Source organism: Vulpes vulpes, unplaced genomic scaffold (assembly GCF_048418805.1).
Source record: "Vulpes vulpes isolate BD-2025 unplaced genomic scaffold, VulVul3 u000000667, whole genome shotgun sequence".
Classification (NCBI taxonomy): Eukaryota; Metazoa; Chordata; class Mammalia; order Carnivora; family Canidae; genus Vulpes; species Vulpes vulpes.
The window spans coordinates 288,726-310,286 of record NW_027325819.1 but is presented as its reverse complement, the minus strand read 5'-3'; the positions used below and the strand labels follow the sequence as shown (position 1 = coordinate 310,286).

Sequence of the window (21,561 nt, the reverse complement as noted above, 5' to 3'; positions counted from 1 at the left end):
TGAAAGATAACTTTGTATTACTTTTATGTACAGAAAATTCAGCAGCATACACTTAGCCCAGTTTGGTAGCCAGTTCTTTAGCCTTTGTCTTTTCCAACTTGGCAGTGCAATCCACTGACTTTGGACCTAGGACATTGCCTGTCCAGTGACAGTGGATCTCAACATGCCTGTCATTGGAATTGGTCCCAAGAGCTTCCACCAGCTTAGCCAGAGCTGCTTTGTATTCTGAGCTAACCTGTGTGAAGGCGGCAGCGCTGCAGGTCTTCCTGTGGACCAGACACCTCAGCCTGGCCTTCCCCTTGATAATGCAGTAGGGAACCTCCATCTTAAGACACAGGGCAGGCAGGAAGACAACCAGCTCAATGGGATCCACATCATGTGCAATCACTACCAGCTGAGCCTTCCTGTTTTCCATCAAGGTGGTGAACGTATTAATCCCAGCTTGAAGAACAGGCAGCTTCTTAGTGGGGACATCCTCTTTGCCAGCAGCTTTCTTCTCAGCCTGGGCCAACAATCTGTTGCTTCTCTTGCTTTGTTTTTCATCTGTATTTGTGAGCCAGTGTAAGCAGTTGAGTAGCCGTTTGGTGGTCCAAGGCCTGGATGAACTGGTTAATTGCAGGAGGCACTTTTAGAAGTTTATAATGAATAGCTCTTTGCTGCTGTAGCTGGAGGTAGTGGGGTCATTTGAAAAAGCAAGTGAGGACCCTTTTGGGCTGGGTGCCCTGTCTGATGTCAGAATTCTTGGACGTTTTCTAATACGGAGGATTGACTACCTCCTTGGCTTCCTGCTTCTTCACAACAGCAGGGGCTGGGGCTACCGTCTTCTGCTTAGCCTTCTTTCCTTTCAGCATCTTGGATGACTAGAGGAGAGACTGGCTCAGAGAAATTTTTACCTATTATTTATTATTTCTCTTCACCTCTTATCTCATTCTAAGTGTGTATGTGTGTGCGTGCACATGTGCATCTCCAGAATCTATTCTTGTGTCTCAGGTTTTCATTCATTATCTTCAACTCTCTCATACCTCTCAGTTCTGGGAGAATTTCTTAAAGCAGCCTTTGGAATCATTGATTTGATTTGTCATAACTTAATGTACTATTCACTTACTCTATTACATTTTTAATTAAGTAATTGCTTTTCCATCAGAAACTAGTCTTTCTGGATCCTGGTATGTTCTCTTCATAGATTCAGTGTCCTCTCAGATATTGTTGAGAGTATACTTTTTACAAGTTTATTTCAGTTCTTTGAAGTGAAAAGGTTTCATAAGTAAATACTTGCTCTGGTTTCTCAGAACATTTCTCCTTGAAAAATTACTTGTTCTTTTTCATATAAATGGGTGATTTCCTCCATTTATTCATCTTTGCAGAAGATGGTCTATTGAGTTTTGAATTTGAGATAAGTTTTGTCAAGTTTGTATCCTCCTTTTTTTTATATGTATATTTTTTATTGGAGTTTGATTTGCCAACATATAGTATAATACCCAGTGCTCATCCCATCAAGTGCTCCTTTCAGTGCCCATCACCCAGTCACCCCATTCCCTCCACCCACCTCCCCTTCCACTACCCCTTGTTCATTTCCCAGAGTTAGAAGTCTCTCAGGTTTTGTCACCCTCTCTGATTTTTCCCACTCATTTTCTCTCCTTTCCTCTATAATCCCTTTCACTATCTTTTATATTCCCCATATGAATGAAACCATATAATGATTGTCCTCCGACTGACTTACTTCACTCAGCATAATAGCCTCCCAGTTCCATCCACGTTGAAGTAAATGGTGGGTATTTGTCATTTCTAGTGGCTGCTAAGAGTAATATTTATATTTTCTGTCATTATTTATTTATTACTTCCCTTTTGTTTCTTCTTACCCATCCCCAGATAAGGAGCATTAGAAGGAGCATTTATGAAGCATTAGAAGGATGTGCTAGCCAAAGGCAGCTGTGAGGGAGAGACCCTTGCTTACAGGGCTGAAAGGTTTCTTGTCTTTGTTGTAGCTTCTTGAATTATCCAGATCACTGCTGCTTTTCTCTAACTGACACCAAGTTAGGCTCCTCATTTGGAGCCTGAAGCTGAGGGGACAGAAAACCATATCATGTGAAGAATAGTTAGAGGAAGTCTAGTTATTTGGTCTAGAATGGAAATTTATGGGAATCATGGTAACTGTCTTCAGTAGCTAAAGGGCTGTCACAAGAACAATTAGACTTGCTCTATGTAGTTCTGAGTGGTAGAATTGTTAGTAGAATACTGTCTTCTATTCAAGGAAGGAGGATTGCTATAACTGACACTGCTGCTGATTGGAATATTTATTGCCTCCAGATTTCAACTGTTCATTCAGATACTATCTACACTTTAGATGTTACCATTTCATAAAACGGGTGGCCAAGTGCCTAGGAGAGATACTGGAAGGAGGCTATACAAGCATTGGCTTTGTCATTTATTCACAGAGGTTATCATCCTTGGAGAACTGCTACTTTCCATTCTTATTGTCTTTTTTTGGTAATTATTTGACCTCAATTTCTTGATACTTAAGATGGTAATCATTACCCTTCATCTGCATGAACTCTCTCCATCTCTTTCTTATGACATTCCTTTGGAAGATGTGATAGGCAGAATAATATGTTCATGTCCTAATTCCCAGAACCTAGAATGTTACTTTACATGGCAAAGGGAAATTAAGATAGAATATGGAAATAAGATTGTAAACAGCTGGGATCCCTGGGTGGCTCAGCAGTTTGGCGCCTGCCTTTGGCCCCGGGGCACAATCCTGGAGATCCAGGATCGAGTCCTGCATCGGGCTCCCAGTGCATGGAGCCTGCTTCTCCCTCTGCCTGTGTCTCTGCCTCTCTCTCTCTCACTGTGTGCCTATCATGAATAAATAAAAAAATTAAAAAAAATATTGTAAACAGCTAAATTTAAGATAGGGTGATTATGGAGATCCCTTGGTGGCTCAGTGGTTTAGCACCTGCCTTTGGCCCAGGGTGTGATCCTGGGGTCCCTGGATCGGGTCTCACATCAGGCTCCCTGCATGGGGCCTCCCTCTGCCTGTGTCTCTGCTTTTCTGTGTGTGTGTGTCTCTCATGAATAAATAAATAAGATCTTAAAGATAGGGTGATTATCCTGGATTATCCAAGTAGACCAAATATAATTACAAAGGTTCTTAAATGTGGAAGAGGGAGGCAGAGAGTAATTCAGTGTGAGAAAGACTCTACTGGCCATTGCTGGCCTTGGGGGATGGAAGGGACCACAAACCAAGGAATGTGGGCAGATTGTGGAAGTTAGAAGAAGGATTTTTCTACTGGAACCTCTAGAAAGAAACACAGCCCTGTGAACACCTCGATTTTTGTTTTTTTTTAGTCCAGTGAGTCTCATTTTGGACTTTTGACCTTGAGATCTGTGAGATAATGAATATGTGTTGTTTTAAGCCACTAAGTATGTGGTAATTTATTACGTTGCAATAGGAAACTGATAAAGATGGATTTCTGAGAAAATTCAAAGCCATATCTCTGGAACACTAAGAACAGCTTCTTAGTGTTTCTGTTATTCAGAAATTCAGTGCATCTGTTGCTGACCTCATGTCTTCAGCCATCTTCTGATAATCATTCACCTATGCAAATATACATCCATTCCTCTGATGCTTCTTACTGACCTACTTTTTGAACATCTAGGCTTCGGTCAATAAGCATAGCCTATATAAAAGGAGGCCCAATGAAGTAAGCAAATTTTACCCGGAAGGTGATTTCAACTCAGTATAAGGAAGAATTTTCCATTAAAACCATTCAAAGACAGATTGAGCTGTATTTGGAGGTTCTATAGCAGGAACTGAACAGTATTTGGGGGAGACATTAAAGAGAAGATTCCTGCTTTGGTTGAAGTGTCGGGTTAGTGTAGATTTTGTTGCTCTTGAATCTAAGAACCTAAGGGATTGAGAGGAAGATGCATTGCTGAGGATTGGGTAGGACCCTTGTGTGTAATGCAGATTGTGTCTACACAAGGTTTCTAGGCAAGACAAAAGTGGATGATGGAATCTAGCTCATACCATTTGTCAAGCTGTACATTCTGGCCGTGGAGCTGCTCTGCCTTGAGGCAGGGGCACCTTTTGCTAATTCATATAAAGGTATAGTTTACTTAATAAAATTTGTGCCTGCAGGGCTGCATTCACCCAAAGAAGTCACTTTTTTCCCTAATATGCACAAAGGTGCCATATAGGCCAGAACTAACACTGGGTCTAGAATTACAGGAGGCGGTTTCTTGGAGTTGGCAAAGCCAAGGCAAGGATAGATAAGAGAAAAAAGGGAAGGAGGATTATACTACTAATGCTTTAATCTCATTCTGGCTTCTCCCTCAGCTCACTTCCAAATGATGCTATTGGTCCTTTCTCCCAATCCGTATCTTCTAATAGCATATCTATTTGGGAAGAGACACTAGTAAATGAATAATAAACAGGTCTCTGTATTTTAGAGGTAAATGACATGATCTCTTTGGAGGAGTTCACTGTATAATGTAGTAGCAAATGGGGAGAGCAAGAACCTAAGTATTGTAGCTCAAGGGAAGAGGGTGTGTTCACCCAAGGTGCTCAAAGAGAAGGCAGAGCATCTCTCTCTGATTTATAAGACTGGTCATCTACCTAAATGTGTAGGGATAGATAATGCCAGCATCCTCAAAGGCACAGGAGATCTAGCCAGGCACCTAGCTGAAGCAGTTCCCACATTCATAGCTGAGTCTCAGCTGGCCAGGTCTGGTAGTTCTATTGTCCTCAATGCCACAGACCAGGTAGTTCTATCTACTGGATGTGACATTGGGGTGGGACGGTATGGCAGATTCCTGTTTGTGTATTCCTCCAGATGACCTTTGAGATGAGTCACGAGACCCTGTACTTGGCAGTAAAACTGGTGGATCACTACCTTATGGAGGTAATATGCAAGAGGGATAAGCTACAACTCCTTGGTTCCACTGCGTTTCTGATTGCAGCAAAATTTGAGGTGAGTCTGAGTTCACAGAGCCTGGAGAAAATTAATTCGGTTTCTATCCAAGTCCAATATATATGTATGTATATATATGTGTATATATGTACATATATGTATGCGTGTATCCCATACATGTATCTACACACATACACACGCATGCATTTACATTTGCATATATATGCACCTGTGTGTGTGTATAATTACATATATATACCCACAAATAATATTTCCTACCTTTTTTTGTGTCTTTCCTAGCAGAGGCAATGGTTTTGGGTGGCAGTGGTGGTATATTTGTTTCCTGATGACTGCAGGGTTCTTTCATTCTTCTTTGAAGATGTGTGTAGGTGGGCATGCACCTAGTTAAATACATTGTTCTTTGTAAATCTTCCTCCTGATCCACAATTCTCTGCCCACCCTGCATTTCTTTTTCCTTCAACCAACTTCATTTCCACCTAGTGGGATCTTGAACTGCATATATAAGAAAGCAGTTCCAAACCTGGGTGCTGGCAACATTTAAGAGAACACGGCCTCCTACAGATGGTAGTGAGTTCAGATGAAATAGTTATATTTAAAGTATCATATAAAAGAAAGTGGCTATCTTTCTTTCTTTCTTTCTTTCTTTCTTTCTTTCTTTCTTTCTTTCTTCTTTCTCTTTCTTTTCTTTCTTTTCTTTTCCTTTCTTTTCTTTTCTTTTCTTTTCTTTTCTTTTCTTTTTTTTTCTTTTCTTTTCATTCTTTCATTCTTTTACTCTTTCTAACATTTATCCATTCACCTTAGAGAGAGGAAGAGAGTGGAAGGAGGGGCAGAGGGAGAGCTAGAATCCCGAAGCAGACTCCCCATTGAACAGGGCTTGATCCCAGGATCCCCAGATCATGACCTGAACTAAAATCAGGAGTTGGCCGCCTAACCGACTGAGCCACCAAGGTACCCTGCTGGCCTTTCTTTCATAACCGTAATCCATCTAATTTCTCTTATTTTCCCCCTCTTCCTCAGATGCTAAATGATCTTGCTCAACTGTGATTTTTCCATAGATAGGCTACTGGTATGAAACCTTAGGGTTTAGAAGCAGAAAGGTAGCAACTTTTACTGAATTCAGAGAGCTTTAGAACTGTGGGGGTTTTTTGTGCTCCCTCACTTGCCCCCCCCCCCATTTTATCCTTAAATTCTTGCCTACCTCCCTTCTTCACTCCCTCACTCACTACCTAGGTCCTTATCTCCCTCCCTCATTCCAGTCCCCCCTCATTTGCTTCTTACTTGTCTCCCTCTCTCCCTCCCTTTCTTGCAGCTCTTGCTTCACTTCCACCCTTGCTCCCTAACTCCATTCTTTTTTCTAGCCTTCTCTCCACCTCTGTCATCCCTCCCTTCATTCTTCCATCCTTGCCTTGTGCACTCATTCACTACAAACTGTTTCCTCCTTGTTGTATCTCCCCCCCACCACTGGTTTTCCCCTCCCTTCCTCCCATCCTTACTCTATCCATTCCTCCTCCTGTGTCTTTGTTCCTGCCACCTCCTTCTACCACCCTCCCTCACTCTATCCCATTCCATCCTCTTCCTCCTACCTCCCCCTCCCTCCTTTACTTCTTTCTTCCCCTTCTCCCTGCCTTTGCTCTCTTCCCTCTGTCCCATCTCTCCTCACTCCCCACCTCAGTCCTTTCATGCTGCACTCCCTTCCCCTCTTTTACTTCCCCCTTCCATCCTCTCCATCCTCCCTTTTCTGTTCATCCTTTCTCTCCCTTCTGCACATGCTCCTTCCCTCTCTACTACCTCCCACACTTGCTTCCTAGTACCCTGGCACCATGACTCCCTCTAATTCTAGCTGCCTCCCACCTTCCTTCTCTCATCTCCTTCTTCCCTTGTTTCTTCTCTCCTCCCTCCTTCCCTTGCTTCTTTCCTCACTGTTTCCCTATGGGATTCACTTCCTTCCCTACTAACTTGCTCCCTGGCTCCCCCTCACTGTCTGCTCCCTCCAAGCTCCCCCTCTTGATAGCTCCCTCTCCAGTGTTCACTTCCTCCCACCTGCTATCACTTGCTCCCTTCTATCCTCTTTCCATCTCTCTTTTTCCCTGTCTTCCCTGACTTACTTCCTCCCTCTGTCCCGTCTTCCCTCACTAGCCTCCTCCCTCCCTTTCTCCCTTACTCTTCTCTCACTCTCCCTTGTTCCCCTCCTTTGCTGCTTCCCCTCTGGCTCATTTCCTTGCCTGATCACTCACTCCCTGGTTCATTCCTTTCTCTCCTTCCCTCACTCCTTCCTTTTTTCTCTCCTATTTGGTCCTCCTACCTAGGGCCATCCTCATGGCTTATCACGAGGTACTAAGTACTAAGGTACTAAATACTCCATGCCTCAGCTTCATGGGGGTTAAAAAGAAGTTGAGGGTCCTTGGCCAACAGCAGAAGGAGGAGCAGAGTGCAAAGAGGTACTTCTTAGCAAATCTGGGAACCAGAAGTACCCCTGTTCTGGTTATCAGAATGAAGGGCCCCCACTGTTTTTTGGAGAAGGCGTCTTCCCTTCACAGGATTGACAAGTACAGAAACACTTTTGCAAAGGGAAGTATGAAAATGTTATGAGAAGACAAGAGAGGAAGGAACCACTGGTGAGTCAGGCAAAGAAAGGGAGAGTTTTCTTGCCCTAGTGTTGTTGATACGTTGCTGTGTGAACTGGAGCAATTGGCTCCCTCTTTCTGTGCCTCAGTCTTCTTGTCTGCAAAACTAGAGAGTTGGTCTAGTCTGAGATCACAAAATAGAGAGACAGAGAAAGGCATGGGAAGAATGTTGGGGTGGACAGTTAGATGGAGCTGGATAAAAGACTCAGCGGTCTTCCTGCTTACTAGTCTTCTTCCCCAAACCAAGATTCAAACCTGCAGAAGGCAGGGCATATCAATGTGCTTCCCAGATGGGGGTTCTTCTGCCCTTGGCCTGGTCTGGATATTCCCAATGTAGCTCGCAAGCGTATCCTCCCACCCTCTTCAGTCCTCAGTCTCTGCTTAGGCTTTTAGTGCCTGTCTGCCTGTCTCTCACTGCCTGCTACCTCAGTAATGTCCCTTCCCAAACATCCCTATTCATTTCTTAGACTGGGAAACAGAGTGCAAGCTTATTTTCCATCTCTAGCTCTGCTTTCTGTGGCCGTCTTTCCTCCATTCCCCCAGAGTAAGTGTTAGATTTCCTGTTTCAGAATTTCACTCATTAAAAGACTGATCATTGGGATCCCTGGGTGTCTCAGCGGTTTAGAGCCTGCCTTTGGCCGAGGGCGTGATCCTGGAATCCTGGGATCAAGTCCCACGTTGGGCTCCCTGCATGGAGCCTGCTTCTCCCTCTGCCTGTGTCTCTCTCTGCCTCTCTCTCTGTGTGTGTGTCTCTTGTGAATAAATAACTAAAATCTAAAAAAAAAAAGACTGATCATTGCTACCGGTTCCTATGCCATATTATGCCACTTCTAACAGTGTGAAAATCTACCCCCCAAAGTCCTATTCTGTCTCCAGTGGTGCACATGTGGGGAAGATCTCTCCTATGTCTCTGATTTTGTTTTTCAGATGGGCCACTCAAATTAACCAGAATTTTGCTCTCAGAGCTACCCTGAAGGTTTATGCTGGGAAATGTTATTGCCTCCTATCTTTCGCTTCTCTCCCCCACTGCCTTTTATCTCAAGGCAGAGTGGAGTGGCCTTTTGCCTGATTATGACTATCTCTCCTCTCCACCCCTAGGAGCCCTGCCCACCTTGTGTGGATGACTTCCTATATATCTGTGATGATATTTATCAGCGACATGAGATGCTCAGCATGGAAATCAGCATCCTGCAAACTCTTAAATTTGATATCAACATTCCCATTGCCTATCATTTCTTGCGCAGATATGCTAGGGTAAGAGGGAGGAGGCACATCCTTATTCTCCCACTACTGGGTTAGTCCCCTCCATACCCAGAGTGGCTGTGTGAGTGGTAGGAAAGGGGTAAGGGGCAACGTGGGGGCAGGGGAATTTCTTCTTCAATCCAGCTTCCTAGATTGATAATCTTTATGAAGTGTGTGTGGGGGAAACAAAATAGAAGATTTTCCTGGTGTGTCTTTAAGTTCTGAGGTGAAGGCAGCATGGGGGGGTGCGTAGAAGATTCTTTGATAGGAAGGGACATGTGGGAAGTTTGGGGGAGATGCTGGTAAAGTTCTCTTCCTTCATCTGAGTATCGGTTACAGGGGAGGTCACTTTATAATTATGTATTCTACAAGTACATGGGTGTACTTTTCTCTATGTGTTATAGGTTATCATTTAAAAAAAAAGATTCAAACAAGAAAAGGAAAATTCCTTTGAAGCATGTGATATTTCTAGAGTGGAGCCACATGCAAAGTTACAGTTGGGCTTTGGCTCTTCAAAGGATCGCTTGCAAAGAAAGAGGAGGTGGGGGAGGGTACAGCAAGGACAATGGATAATTTGGTTAAAAACTCTAAAGGTAGGAAATCCTATTGGCCAATTTCAGAATCCCCGGCCTAAAGGTTCTGTGCTTTGGGGGGTGGGGTCCTTAATGGGAATCATGGTAGCTGGAGAGGTAAATTTAGGCCTGAGGTGTGGGATAACTGGAGAGTGTGAGTACAGGGGATCTTCTGCTTGGTGCTGCTTTGCTGAATTGATTGCTGAGCCAGTCTTCTTGCTACCTTTAGTGTCTCCATGCCAGCATGAAGACACTGACTTTGTCCCGCTTCATCTGTGAGATGACTCTGCAGGAATACGACTATGTCCAGGAGAGGGCTTCCAAGCTAGCTGCTGGCTCCTTCCTCCTGGCCCTCTACATGATGAAGCTCAGATACTGGGTAAACACTTTTTGGGGGCATGGGGTAGAGATTTAAAAGCACAGAGTCAGCAACCTAAGTGTGGATTGATAGATGAATGAATAAAGATGTGGTACACACACACACACACAGAGGAATATTACTTAGCTGTAAAAAAGAATAAAATCTTACCATTTGTGACAACATGGATGGACCTAGAGGGTATTATACTATGTGAAATATGTTAGAGAAAGGCAAATACTGTTTAAGTCACTTATATGTGGGATCTAAAACAAAAAAACAGATTCATAAATATGGAGAACAAACTGGTGAGAAGAGGAGGTAGAGGGATGGGTGAAATAGGTGAAGAGCATTAAAAGGTATAAATTTCTGGTTACAAAGTAAGTATGTCTTGGGGACACAAAGTACAGCATAGGTAGTATAGTCAGTAACATTATAATAATGTTGTATGGTGACAGATGTTGACTACACTTATCATGGCGAGCACATTTTGTAATGTATATAAATGCTGAATCACTATGTTATACACCTGAAACTAATGTAGTATTGTATGTTACCAGTACTTCAGTTAAAAGCAAGAAACCACAGGGTAAGTTCAGGAGGAAGGTGTAAAGTTAGGGTCATGGGAAGCTTGGTGATAAAATTGGCATGTACCCATAGTTATAAATTCTTTGACATCTCAATGTGTTAGGAGCCTGGCTGCCTGAAGGGTTTTTACAGCAATGGTTTTTAATAATTTTATTTTTCTTAGTCACAGTAAAGCTGTGTTCCTAAAAAAGCTTACTTGAAAGTCCAGTATCAGAAAACAGATGACTATGGAATAATTCTGGTTGCAGCAGGCAGTGGGATGGGCTGCCTTCTTACCTGACCCCATTCTGCCCCTGCCCCTTGTAGTCCTCCCAGCAAAGTTGCCCCCCATTCCCCCCAAGAGAGCTCATTGGAACAGAATTTGAGAAACACAGACCCGGAGAACAAAGTTGTGAAAGCAACTGTCCATGTGTATAATGGGCAACTCAGAGGTATAGTATAATGGTCTTCCCTGAAGAGGAAGGCCCCTAAAGCCTCCTTCCCCAGTGCAAATAAAACTCACTCCAGCCTAGAAATCCAGCAGCCACTACTGTTGGGAAAACCTCTGTGTACCGAGAAAGACTCCTATCAACAGTTGTGTGAACTTGGACAAGTCATACTGAAGTGTCTTGGGACAGGGAAAGCATTCAGTCAATGGCAGTGATGATAATGAAAAGGGAAAAAATGGCTAGCATTTATTCAGTGCTTAGACAGTGATCTAAGCACCCTGTGTATTAACTCATTTAATCTTTATAAGATCAGTACTATTACTCCTACTTTACAAATAAGAAATAACTTCCCATATTTTGCTAATGAGAGGCAGAGCTAGTCTTTGGGGATTAGGAGTAGTGTTTAAATTGTATGCCTATCGTATAATCAGAATTGATGTGGCCACAGCTTTGGAACTCTACCCTGGATGCCCCATGCTGTGCCAGGCTTTGATCTTTGGATCCTAGGGAAATGTGATAGGTTCTCAGGGGAACAACTAAAGGACTCAGGGCAGCAAACTACTTGTAGAAATATTTCTGTGTTTTAATACTTGGCATGGTTGTGCCAGACAGTATTGGCTAAGTGTCAGTCCCAATCTAAACCCAGTAGTATGACCCCATAGTCCTCTATACTATATGTGTACTGCTTCTATAGATAAGAAGGGCTTCACAGAGGAGGTGACTTTTGAGTTGGGTCTTTAAAGATGTATAGGAACCTGTAAGAGAAGACATTTTAGGTAGAGGGAATGATAATTGACAAGATGTGAAGGCAATGAGAGGAATGTGATGTATTGGGGGGCAGAATGTGACACTTCCTATAGATAAAGCAGAGGGTATATTAATAGGGAGTGGTAAGAGATGAGACCAGTATGGTATAGTGTAGTCAGATTGTGAGAGATCTTTGATGCCGAGTAGAGGGACCTACTTTATATTAAGGCATTGGAAGGTTTTGAGGCAGGGGAGTGGCCTACTTGTCTTTGTGTGTTTTGGAAATAGCACTGGTATAGCAGTATAGGAGGTGAATTAAATGAGAGTATAAAAGTGGGAACACCAGTGAGTAGGCTTTCATAATACTTAAGATGAAGCACTTGGGGCCTGCTGTGCGGTGACAATGGGGCCATTAATCTTATCTGACATACCCAATATAATATGTTACCCCATGCGTTACTCCCCTGCTCAGCCTGCCAAAGATTACCCTTTACCTATGGCAGTGAATTCTAAACAATACCTGGTAGAACACTGGGATTCCTGTAGAAGTGTCTAAGGGGGCATGTAAATGATGAAGGGATCCAAACTGGTGGGCTTGTTAGCTCTCATTCCCAATTTCAGGTAGACATTTGGGCTTGCACTTCCATCATAGACCTTCCCACACGTTCTGTAATTCTCTGTGCGCATGTCTGTCTCCCCCACTACATATTCCTTAAAGGGGAAGGGGCCTTAGTCATCTTTGTATTCACAGCAGCCTATACACACAGGGCTTGGTAATAATAATCCTAGCTAGCATTGTTTGGGTACTTATTTTGTGCTAGGCTCTGTTCTGTGTGCCTTGCATACCTTAACTCATTTAATCCTATGATGCCATTACTATAATTATCCCCATTTGGCATAGAGGGAAACTGGGGCACCAAGAAGTTAATAATGGGCTCAACCCCATGCTGTTGGTGGAGCTAAAATTTGAACCCAAGCCATTTGCCCCTGGAGCCTTTGCTCTCAAACATTCTGCTGTATCACTTCTGCCCCATAATAGGTGCCCTTAAGACTGAATGAGAAAATAAATGCATGGAATGATAACTCTTAGAGCTTGAGAAGAGGAGCTGCCTTCAATTCCTGTTGTCTGTTGACTTGGGATCTTAAGTTTGTTTTGAGGTTTGCCTGGCCATTGGCTCTTGACCTGAGAGTGAGTAAATTACAAAGTCAGTTGTGTTCCTTAGATTATTTAGTGGATTTCAGCTTACATGAATACCTACAACCAGGGCTAATATCCAGCTGGTACTATGGTACCTACATACATATGGGTAGCCATACCATTAGTTTGCAGCTAGAGCCAAGTCTTCTAGGAGGGTGCTCTATACTTGTGCTGTATGTGTTTTTAAAATGCTTGACTTTCTTCTCTGCCTGTACCATGTATAGGAAGAGTTTGGATTTGGGATAGTAGAGATGGAGGAAGGATCTGCTTCCTGTGGTGAAAGTCACTGTTCGTGTTGCTTCTTCCAGGTTCCTGCCCTGGAGTATTACAGTGGCTATAAAACCTCTGATCTTCACCCCTTGGTCAAGCAGCTAAACATCCTGCTGACATTGTATCCTTCCAATAAGCTCAAGACTGTGTATTCCAAGTATTCTCACCAGTAAGTACCAAGCTCCAGTTGAGGATGGGTTTGTGCTCAGCCATGGGGGAGGCACAGACTAGCCTCATGTAAGGAAAAAGAAAGATTCAGTACTGTTCACCTTACTTTCTGCTTTTGGGTTAAACCAAGATAGGAAAACAAGAGCCTTGTGTACCACTTGTTCCATGGAGTCTCTTTTCTTTGGCCTATTTTACACTAAGCACACCCCCCTCTTTCTTTTGCAGGGTCTTCTTCGAAGTCACCAAAATTCCTCCCTTGGACATGTTGAAGCTAGAGGAGATTTTGAACTACTGCTAATTCTGAGGCTGAGGATCTGGCACTCTGGCAGCAACCACCAGGTCCAGTCAGGCATTTAAATAAGCTGTTATTTATTCTCTTTGAATTTCTCTTTTGATCACTTTTCTTTATTTTTACTCTTTTATTTGTCTTTTCTCATATTGATAATCTTATATTTAAGTTTTTTATGAAAGAAAAGAAATTATTATAGTATTTGAGTGAAATGTAATAAAAAAATTAATGTTTGTTGTTAAAATGGTTCCCCTCCCCTCTTATTGTTCAGGAGCTCCATGCATAGCCCAGGGATGTTTTTTACCCTGTGCCTCAAGGATCTAAGTTATCCAATTTCCTTCTCTAGTTGAGAGACTTTCTCTTCATGAGAAGAAGAATTGAATTAGGGTGTGAATTGAAGGATGAGTCTGTATAAGGAGGATCCTTTTGGGCGGGGTGGCCTTGGTGCCCAGTTCGAAGAGATAGAACCCTACTGGGCAGACAGGCCTCAGTGTTCAGACCAGGGGCAGCTGGGAGGGTGGGCTAATACCCTTGGTCCGTATATCAGGTTTTTGGCTTTCTTTGTTTCTTCCTGGATGACAAACAGAGAATTAGGATTTTTAACCCCAATATGGCTCTACTTTCATAATTAGGCAGTTTTCTAGAGTCTAAATTTGGAAAGCTGCTTGGAGTAGCATGCCAGAATCTCTTTTGGACCTTATCTTCTGTCAAGAGGAGACATTTCTGAGGTGGGGCAAAATGGTGGAAGAGTAGGGTCCCCAAGTCAACTGTCCCCACCAACCTAGATAACTTTCAAATCATCCTGAAAACCTACGAATATGGCCTGAGATTTAAAGATAGAAAAGCTGGAATGCTCCAGTGAGAAGAGTTCGCGCTTCTATCAAGGTATGAAGATGGGAAAAAATAAAGAAATAAAACGCATCCAAGGGGGAGGGGCCCCGCAAGGAGCCAAGCTAAGGCCAGGCAGCGAGAGACTCCAGGATGAGAAAGCCCCGTCCCAGAGAAGCAGAAACTTTACCAATCTTACCGTACAGAAAGGCGTTCGCAGGGAACTCGGGCAGGATCCCAGGAGGGCCAGGGATGCCCACAGGCTCCCAGGGGCACTAACAGAGGAACTGTGCCCTGGGGGAGAGCTCACCACACACTGCCACCTGAGGTCCCTAAAGGGCTGGAAAGTGCACCCAGCTGGGCCCCGGGAGCAGCTCAGACTGCCGCTCTGTGCGGAGGGGGCTGCGCGGACCGGGGAGCGGGATTCCAGCGGTGCAGGTCCCAGAGCCCAGGGTGCTTGGGAACACAGCCAGGATCCAGCGCTCCCCCCGGGACAGGCAGAGGCCAGGAGGACACAGGGCAGCAAGGACACTCCTGCTGCCGGGTGGGCCCGAGCCGTGCAGATTGGCGGCCCCCACCCCCGGAGCATCCAGGAACCTGTGGACTGGGAGCTGCAGTAGTTACTGCGGAAGCTGACTCCAGAGCTGGAAAGCTACACACTGCCACTGTTGTTCCTCCTGGTGTCACCTTGTACCTGGGACTGAGCAGGGCCGTGAAGGACCAGGTGCCTCACAGGATAAACAGCTCCCACTGAGCCGTTCAACTTGCGGGGGGCTAGGCAGCTCCCCCAGGTGCACACACCTGAGAATCAGCACAGCAGAACCCTCCCCCAGAAGACCAGCTGGAAGGACAGGGGAAAAGCAAGTTCTTGACCAAGCAGTGCTGGAAAGTTCCAGGGGAAGTCAAGGGATTTAGAGTATATAAAATCAGAGGATACCCTCCTTGTTTTTTGTTTTCTGTTTCTTCTTCACCCCTTTTATTCTCTCCTTTTCTCCTTTTTTCAGTACAACATGTTTTTAGACACTCTGCACTGAGCAAAATGAGTAGAAGGAAAAACTCACCATAAAAGAATCAGAAACAGTCCTCTCTACCACAGAGTTACAAAATTTGGATTACAGTTCAATGTCAGAAAGCCAACTCAGAAGCACAATTATAAAGCTACTGGTGGCTCTAGAAAAAAAGCATAAAGGATTCAAGAGACTTCATGACTGCAGAATTTAGATGTAATCAGGCCGAAATTAAAAATCAATTAAATGAGATGCAATCCAACCTGGAGGTCCTAACGATGAGGATTAACGAGGTAGAAGGACAAGTGAGTGACATAGAAGACAAGTTGATGGCAAGGAAGGAAGCTGAGGAAAAAAGAGAAAAACAAAAGACCATGAGGATAGGTTAAGGGAAATAAATGACAGCCCGAGAAGGAAAAATCTATGCTTAAATGGGGTTCCAGAGGGTGACAAAAGGGACAGAGGACCAGAAAGTGTATTTGAACAAATCATAGCTGAGAACTTCCCTAACTTGGGGAGGGAAACAGGCATTCAGATCCAGGAGATAGATTCCCCCCCCCCCCTAAAATCAACCAAAATCGTTCAACACCTCAACATTTATTCATGAAACTTGCAAATTCCAAAGATAAAGAGAAGATCCTTAAAGGAGCAAGAGACAAGAGATCCATAACCTTTATGGGGAGAAGTATTAGGTTAATAGCAGACTTCTCCACAGAGACCTGGCAGGCCAGAAAGGGATGGCAGGATATATTCAGGGTCATAAATGAGAAGAATATGCAGCCAAGAATACTTTATCCAACAAGGCTCCCATTCAGAATAGAAAGAGAGATAAAGAGCTTCCAAGATAGACAGAAACTAAAAGAATATGTGACCACCAAACGAGCTTTGCAAAAATCTTCTTTTTTAAAAAATTTTTTATAAATTTATTTTTACTGGTATTCAATTTGCCAACATATAGAATAACACCCAGTCCTCATCCCATCAAGTGCCCCCCTCAGTGACTGTCACCCAGTCACCCCCACCCACCTCCCCTTCACCACCCCTAGTTCATTTCCCAGAGTTAGGAGTCTCTCATGTTTTGTCTCCCTTACTGATACTTCCCACTCATTTTTTTCTCCTTTCCCCTTCTATTCCCTTTCACTATTATTTATATTCCCCAAATGAATGAGAACATATAATGTTTGTCCTTCTCCGATTGACTTACTTCACTCAGCATAATCCCCTCCAGCTCCATTCACGTTGAAGCAAATGGTGGGTATTTGTCGTTTCTAATGGCTGAGTAATATTCCATTGTATACATATACCACATCTTCTTTATCCATTCATCTTTCGATGGAGATGGACACCGAGGCTCCTTCCACAGTTTGGCTATTGTGGACATTGCTGCTAGAAACATCAGGAGGCAGGTGTCCCGGCAATTCACTGCATCTGCATCTTTGAGGTAAATCCCCAGCAGTGCAATTGCTAGGTCGTAGAGCAGATCTATTTTTTAACTCCTTGAGGAACCTCCACACAGTTTTCCAGAGTGGCTGCACCAGTTCATATTACCACCAACAGTACAAGAGGGTTCCCCTTTCTCCACATCCTCTCCAACATTTGTGGTTTCCTGCCTTGTTAATTTTTCCCATTCTCACTGGTGTGAGGTGGTATCTCATTGTGCTTTTGATTTGTATTTCCCTGATGGCAAATGATGCAGAGCATTTTCTCATGTGCTTGTGGGCCATGTTTATGTCTCCCTCTGTGAGATTTCTATTCATGTCTTTTGCCCATTTCTCGATTGGATTGTTTGTTTCTTTGCTGTTGAGTTGAATAAGTTCTTTATAGATATTTTTGCTTTTGTTTCTCTTGCCTTCATGGATGTATCTTGCAGGAAGTTACTGTGGCCAAGTTCAAAAGGTTGTTGCCTGTGTTCTCCTTTAGGATTTTGGTGGAATCTTGTCTCACATTTAGATCTTTCATCCATTTTGAGTTTATCTTTGCGTATGGTGCAAGAGAGTGGTCTCGTTTCAATCTTCTGCATGTGGATGTCCAATTTTCCCAGCAACATTTATTGAAGAGACTGTCTTTTTTCCAGTAGATAGTCTTTCCTCTTTGTCAAATATTAGTTAACCATAAAGTTGAGGGTCCACTTCTGGATTCTTCTTACCACACTGTCTTGATGACCACAGCTTTGTAGTACAACCTGAAATCTGGCATTGTGATGCCCCCAGATATGTTTTTTTTTTTTTTTTTTTTTACTATTCCTCTGGCTATTCGGGGTCGTTTCTGATTCCACACAAATCTTAAAATAATTTGTTCCAACTCTCTGAAGAATGTCCATAGTACTTTGATAGGGATTGCATTATTTATTCATAGACACACACACACACACACACACACACACACACAGAGAGAGAGAGAGAGAGAGAGAGAGAGAGGCAGAGACACAGAGGGAGAAGCAGGCTCCATGCAGGGAGCCCGACGTGGGACTCGATCCAGGGTCTCCAGGATCATGACCTGGGCTGCAGGCAGCGCTAAACCACTGAGCCACCAGGGCTGCCCTAGGGATTGCATTAAACATGTAAATTGCCCTGGGTATCACTGACATTTTCACAATATTAATTCTTCCAATCCATGAGCACGGAATATTTTTGCATCTCTTTGTGTCTTCCTCAATTTCTTTCAGAAGTGTTCTGTAGTTTTTAGGGTATAGATCCTTTACCTCTTTGGTTAAGTTTATTCCTAGGTCTCTTATGCTTTTGGGTGGAATTGTAAATGGGATTGACTCCTTAGTTTCTCTTTCTTCAGTCTCATTGTTGGTGTATAGAAATGCCACTGACCTCTGGGCATTGATTTTTGTATCCTGCCACACTGCCAAATTGCTGTAGGAGTTCTAACAATCTTGGGGTGGAGTCTTTTCGGTTTTCTTTTTTTTTATTATTTTTTAATAAATTAATTTTTATTGGTGTTCAATTTACCAACACACAGAAAAACACCGAGTGCTCATCCCGTCAAGTGTCCCCCTCAGTGCCCGTCACCCATTCTCCCCCACCCCCGCCCTCCTCCCCTTCCACCACCCCTAGTTCGTTTCCCAGAGTTAGGAGTCTTTATGTTCTGTCTCCCTTCCTGATACTTCCCACACATTTCTTCTCCCTTCCCTTATATTCCCTTTCACTATTATTTATATTCCCCAAACGAGTGAGAACATACACTGTTTGTCCTTCTCCAATTGACTTATTTCACTCAGCATAATACCCTCCAGGTCCATCCACGTTGAAGCAAAAGGTGGGTAATGTCATTTCTAATGCCTGAGTAATATTCCATTGTATACATAAACCACATCTTCTTATTCCATTCATCTTTCGATGGACACCAAGGCTCCTTCCACAGTTTGGCTATTGTGGCCATTGCTGCTAGAAACATCGGGGTGCAGGTGTCCCGGCGTTTCATTGCATCTGAATCTGTGGGGTAAATCCCCAACAGTGCAATTGCTGGGTCATAGGGCAAGTCTATTTTTAACTCTTTGAGGAACCTCCACACAGTTTTCCAGAGTGGCTGCACCAGTTCACATTCCCACCAACAGTGTAAGGGGGTTCCCTTTTCTCCACATCCTCTCCAACATTTGTGGTTTCCTGCCTTGTTAATTTTCCCCATTCTCACTGGTGTGAGGTGGTATCTCATTGTGGTTTTGATTTGTATTTCCCTGATGGCAAGTGATGCAGAGCATTTTCTCATGTGCATGTTGGCCATATCCATGTCTTCCTCTGTGAGATTTCTCTTCATGTCTTTTGTTCATTTCATGATTGGATTGTTTGCTTCTTTGGTGTTGAGTTTAATAAGTTCTTTATAGATTTTGGAAACTAGCCCTTAATCTGATATGTCATTTGCAAATATCTTCTCCCATTCTGTAGGTTGTCTTTTAGTTTTGTTGACTGTATCCTTTGCTGTGCAAAAGCTTCTTATCTTGATGAAGTCCCAATAGTTCATTTTTGCTTTTGTTTCTTTTGCCTTTGTGGATCTTGCAAGAAGTTACTGTGGCCAAGTTCAAAAAGGGTGTTGCCTGTGTTCTCCTCTATGATTCTGATGGAATCTTGTCTCACATTTAGATCTCTCATCCATTTTGAGTTTATCTTTGTGTATGGTGAAAGAGAGTGGTCCAGTTTCATTCTTCTGCATGTGGATGTCCAATTTTCCCAACACCATTTATTGAAGAGACTGTCTTTCTTCCAATGGATAGTCTTTCCTCCTTTATCAAATATTAGTTGACCATACAGTTCAGAGTCCACTTCTGGGTTCTCTATTCTGTTCCATTGATCTATGTGTCTGTTTTTGTGCCAGTACCACACTGTCTTGATGACCACAGCTTTGTAGTACAACCTGAAATCTGGCATTGTGATGCCCCCAGATATGGTCTTCTTTTTTAAAATTCCCCTGGCTATTCGGGGTCTTTTCTGATTCCACACAAATCTTAAAATAATTTGTTCTAGCTCTCTGAAGAAAGTCCATGGTATTTTAATAGGGATTGCATTAAACGTGTAAATTGCCCTGGGTAACATTGACATTTTCACAATATTAATTCTGCCAATCCATTAGCATGGAATATTTTTCCATCTCTTTGTGTCTTCCTCAATTTCTTTCAGAAGTATTCTATACTTTTTAGGGTATATATCCTTTACCTCTTTGGTTAGGTTTATTCCTAGGTATCTTATGCTTGTGGGTGCAATTGTAAATGGGATTGACTCTTTATTTTCTCCTTCTTCAGTCTCATTGTTAGTGTATAGAAATGCCATTGATTTCTGGGCATTGATTTTGTATCCTGCCACGCTACCAAATTGCTGTATGAGTTCTAGCAATCTTGGGGTGGAGGCTTTTGGGTTTTCTATATAGAGTATCATGTCATCGGTGAAGAGGGAGAGTTTGACTTCTTCTTTCCCAATTTGGATGTCTTTAATGTCTTTTTGTTGTCTGATTGCTGAGGCGAGGACTTCCAGAACTATGTTGAACAGCAGTGGTGAGAGTGGACATCCCTGTCTTGTTCCTGATCTTAGGGGAAAGGATCCCAGTGCTTCCCCATTGAGAATGATATTGGCTGTGGGATTTTCGTAGATGGCTTTTAAGATGTCGAGGAATGTTCCCTCTATCCCAACACTATGAAGTGGTTTGGTCAGGAATAGATGCTGTATTTTGTCAAATGCTTTCTCTGCATCTAATGAGAGTATCATATGGTTCTTGGTTTTTCTCTTGCTGATATGATGAATCACATTGATTGTTTTACGAGTGTTGAACCAGCCTTGTGTCCCGGGGATAAATCCTACTTGGTCATGGTGAATAATTTTGTTAATGTGTTGTTGGATCCTATTGGCTAGTATCTTGTTGAGAATTTTTGCATCTGTGTTCATCAGGCATATTGGTCTGTAATTCTCCTTTTTGGTGGGGTCTTTGTCTGGTTTTGGAATTAAGGTGATGCTGGCCTCCTAGAACGAATATGGAAGTACTCCATCTCTTTCTATCTTTCCAAACAGCTTTAGTAGAATAGGTATGATTTCTTCTTTACATGTTTGATAGAATTCCCCTGGGAAGCCATCTGGCCCTGGACTCTTGTGTCTTGGGAGGTTTTTGATGACTGCTTCAATTTCCTCCCTGGTTATTGGCCTGTTCAGGTTTTCTATTTCTTCCTGTTCCAGTTTTGGTAGTTTGTGGCTTTCCAGGAATGCGTCCGTTTCTTCTAGATTGCCTAATTTATTGGCGTATAGCTGTTCATAATATGTTTTCAAAATCGTTTGTATTTCCTTGGTGTTGGTAGTGATCTCTCCTTTCTCATTCATGATTTTATTAATTTGAGTTTTCTCTCTCTTCTTTTTCATAAGGTTGGCTAATGGTTTATCTATCTTATTAATTCTTTCAAAGAACCAACTCCTGGTTCTGTTGATCTGTTCCACAGTTCTTTTGGTCTCGATTTCATTTAGTTCTGCTCCAATTTTAATTAACTGTCTTCTTCTGCTGGGGGTGGGGTCCATTTGCTGCTTTTTCTCCAGTTCCTTTATGTGTAAGGTGAGCTTTTGTATTTGAGTTCTTTCCAGTTTTTGAATGGATGCTTGTATTGCGATGTATTTCCCCCTCAGGACTGCTTTTGCTGCATCCCAAATATTTTGAATGGTTGTATCTTCATTCTCGTTAGTTTCCATGAATCTTTTTAATTCTTCCTTAATTTCCTGGTTGACCTTTTCATCTTTTAGCAGGATGGTCCTTAACCTCCATGTGTTTGTGGTCCTTCCAAACTTCTTGTTGTGATTAAGTTCTAATGTCAAGGCATTATGGTCTGAGAATATACA

General features: G+C 42.9%; 1 protein-coding gene and 1 pseudogene across 6 annotated transcripts in view; one reads left to right on the top strand and one right to left on the bottom strand.

The window, feature by feature from the left end:
- Positions 1-21,561, top strand: part of CCNB3 (cyclin B3) — a 104,236-nt gene that overhangs the window by 67,564 nt on the left and 15,111 nt on the right. For 4 of the 6 annotated variants that reach the window (XR_011999377.1, XR_011999378.1, XR_011999376.1 and 1 more), the window contains exons 8-12: positions 4,833-4,970; positions 8,654-8,809; positions 9,599-9,748; positions 12,997-13,127; positions 13,352-13,465. Coding sequence is in view for 3 of the 6 variants with exons in the window: in XM_072746353.1 (XP_072602454.1) it covers positions 4,833-4,970; positions 8,654-8,809; positions 9,599-9,748; positions 12,997-13,127; positions 13,352-13,424 (648 nt within the window). In the remaining 3 variants the exon portion in view is untranslated. Of the gene's footprint in view, positions 1-4,832; positions 4,971-8,653; positions 8,810-9,598; positions 9,749-12,996; positions 13,128-13,351; positions 13,660-21,561 lie in introns of those variants that run through there. The other 2 variants (XM_072746352.1, XM_025982393.2) reach the window with 1 other exon arrangement.
- LOC112907232 (large ribosomal subunit protein eL8 pseudogene) lies at positions 53-851 on the bottom strand (annotated as a pseudogene).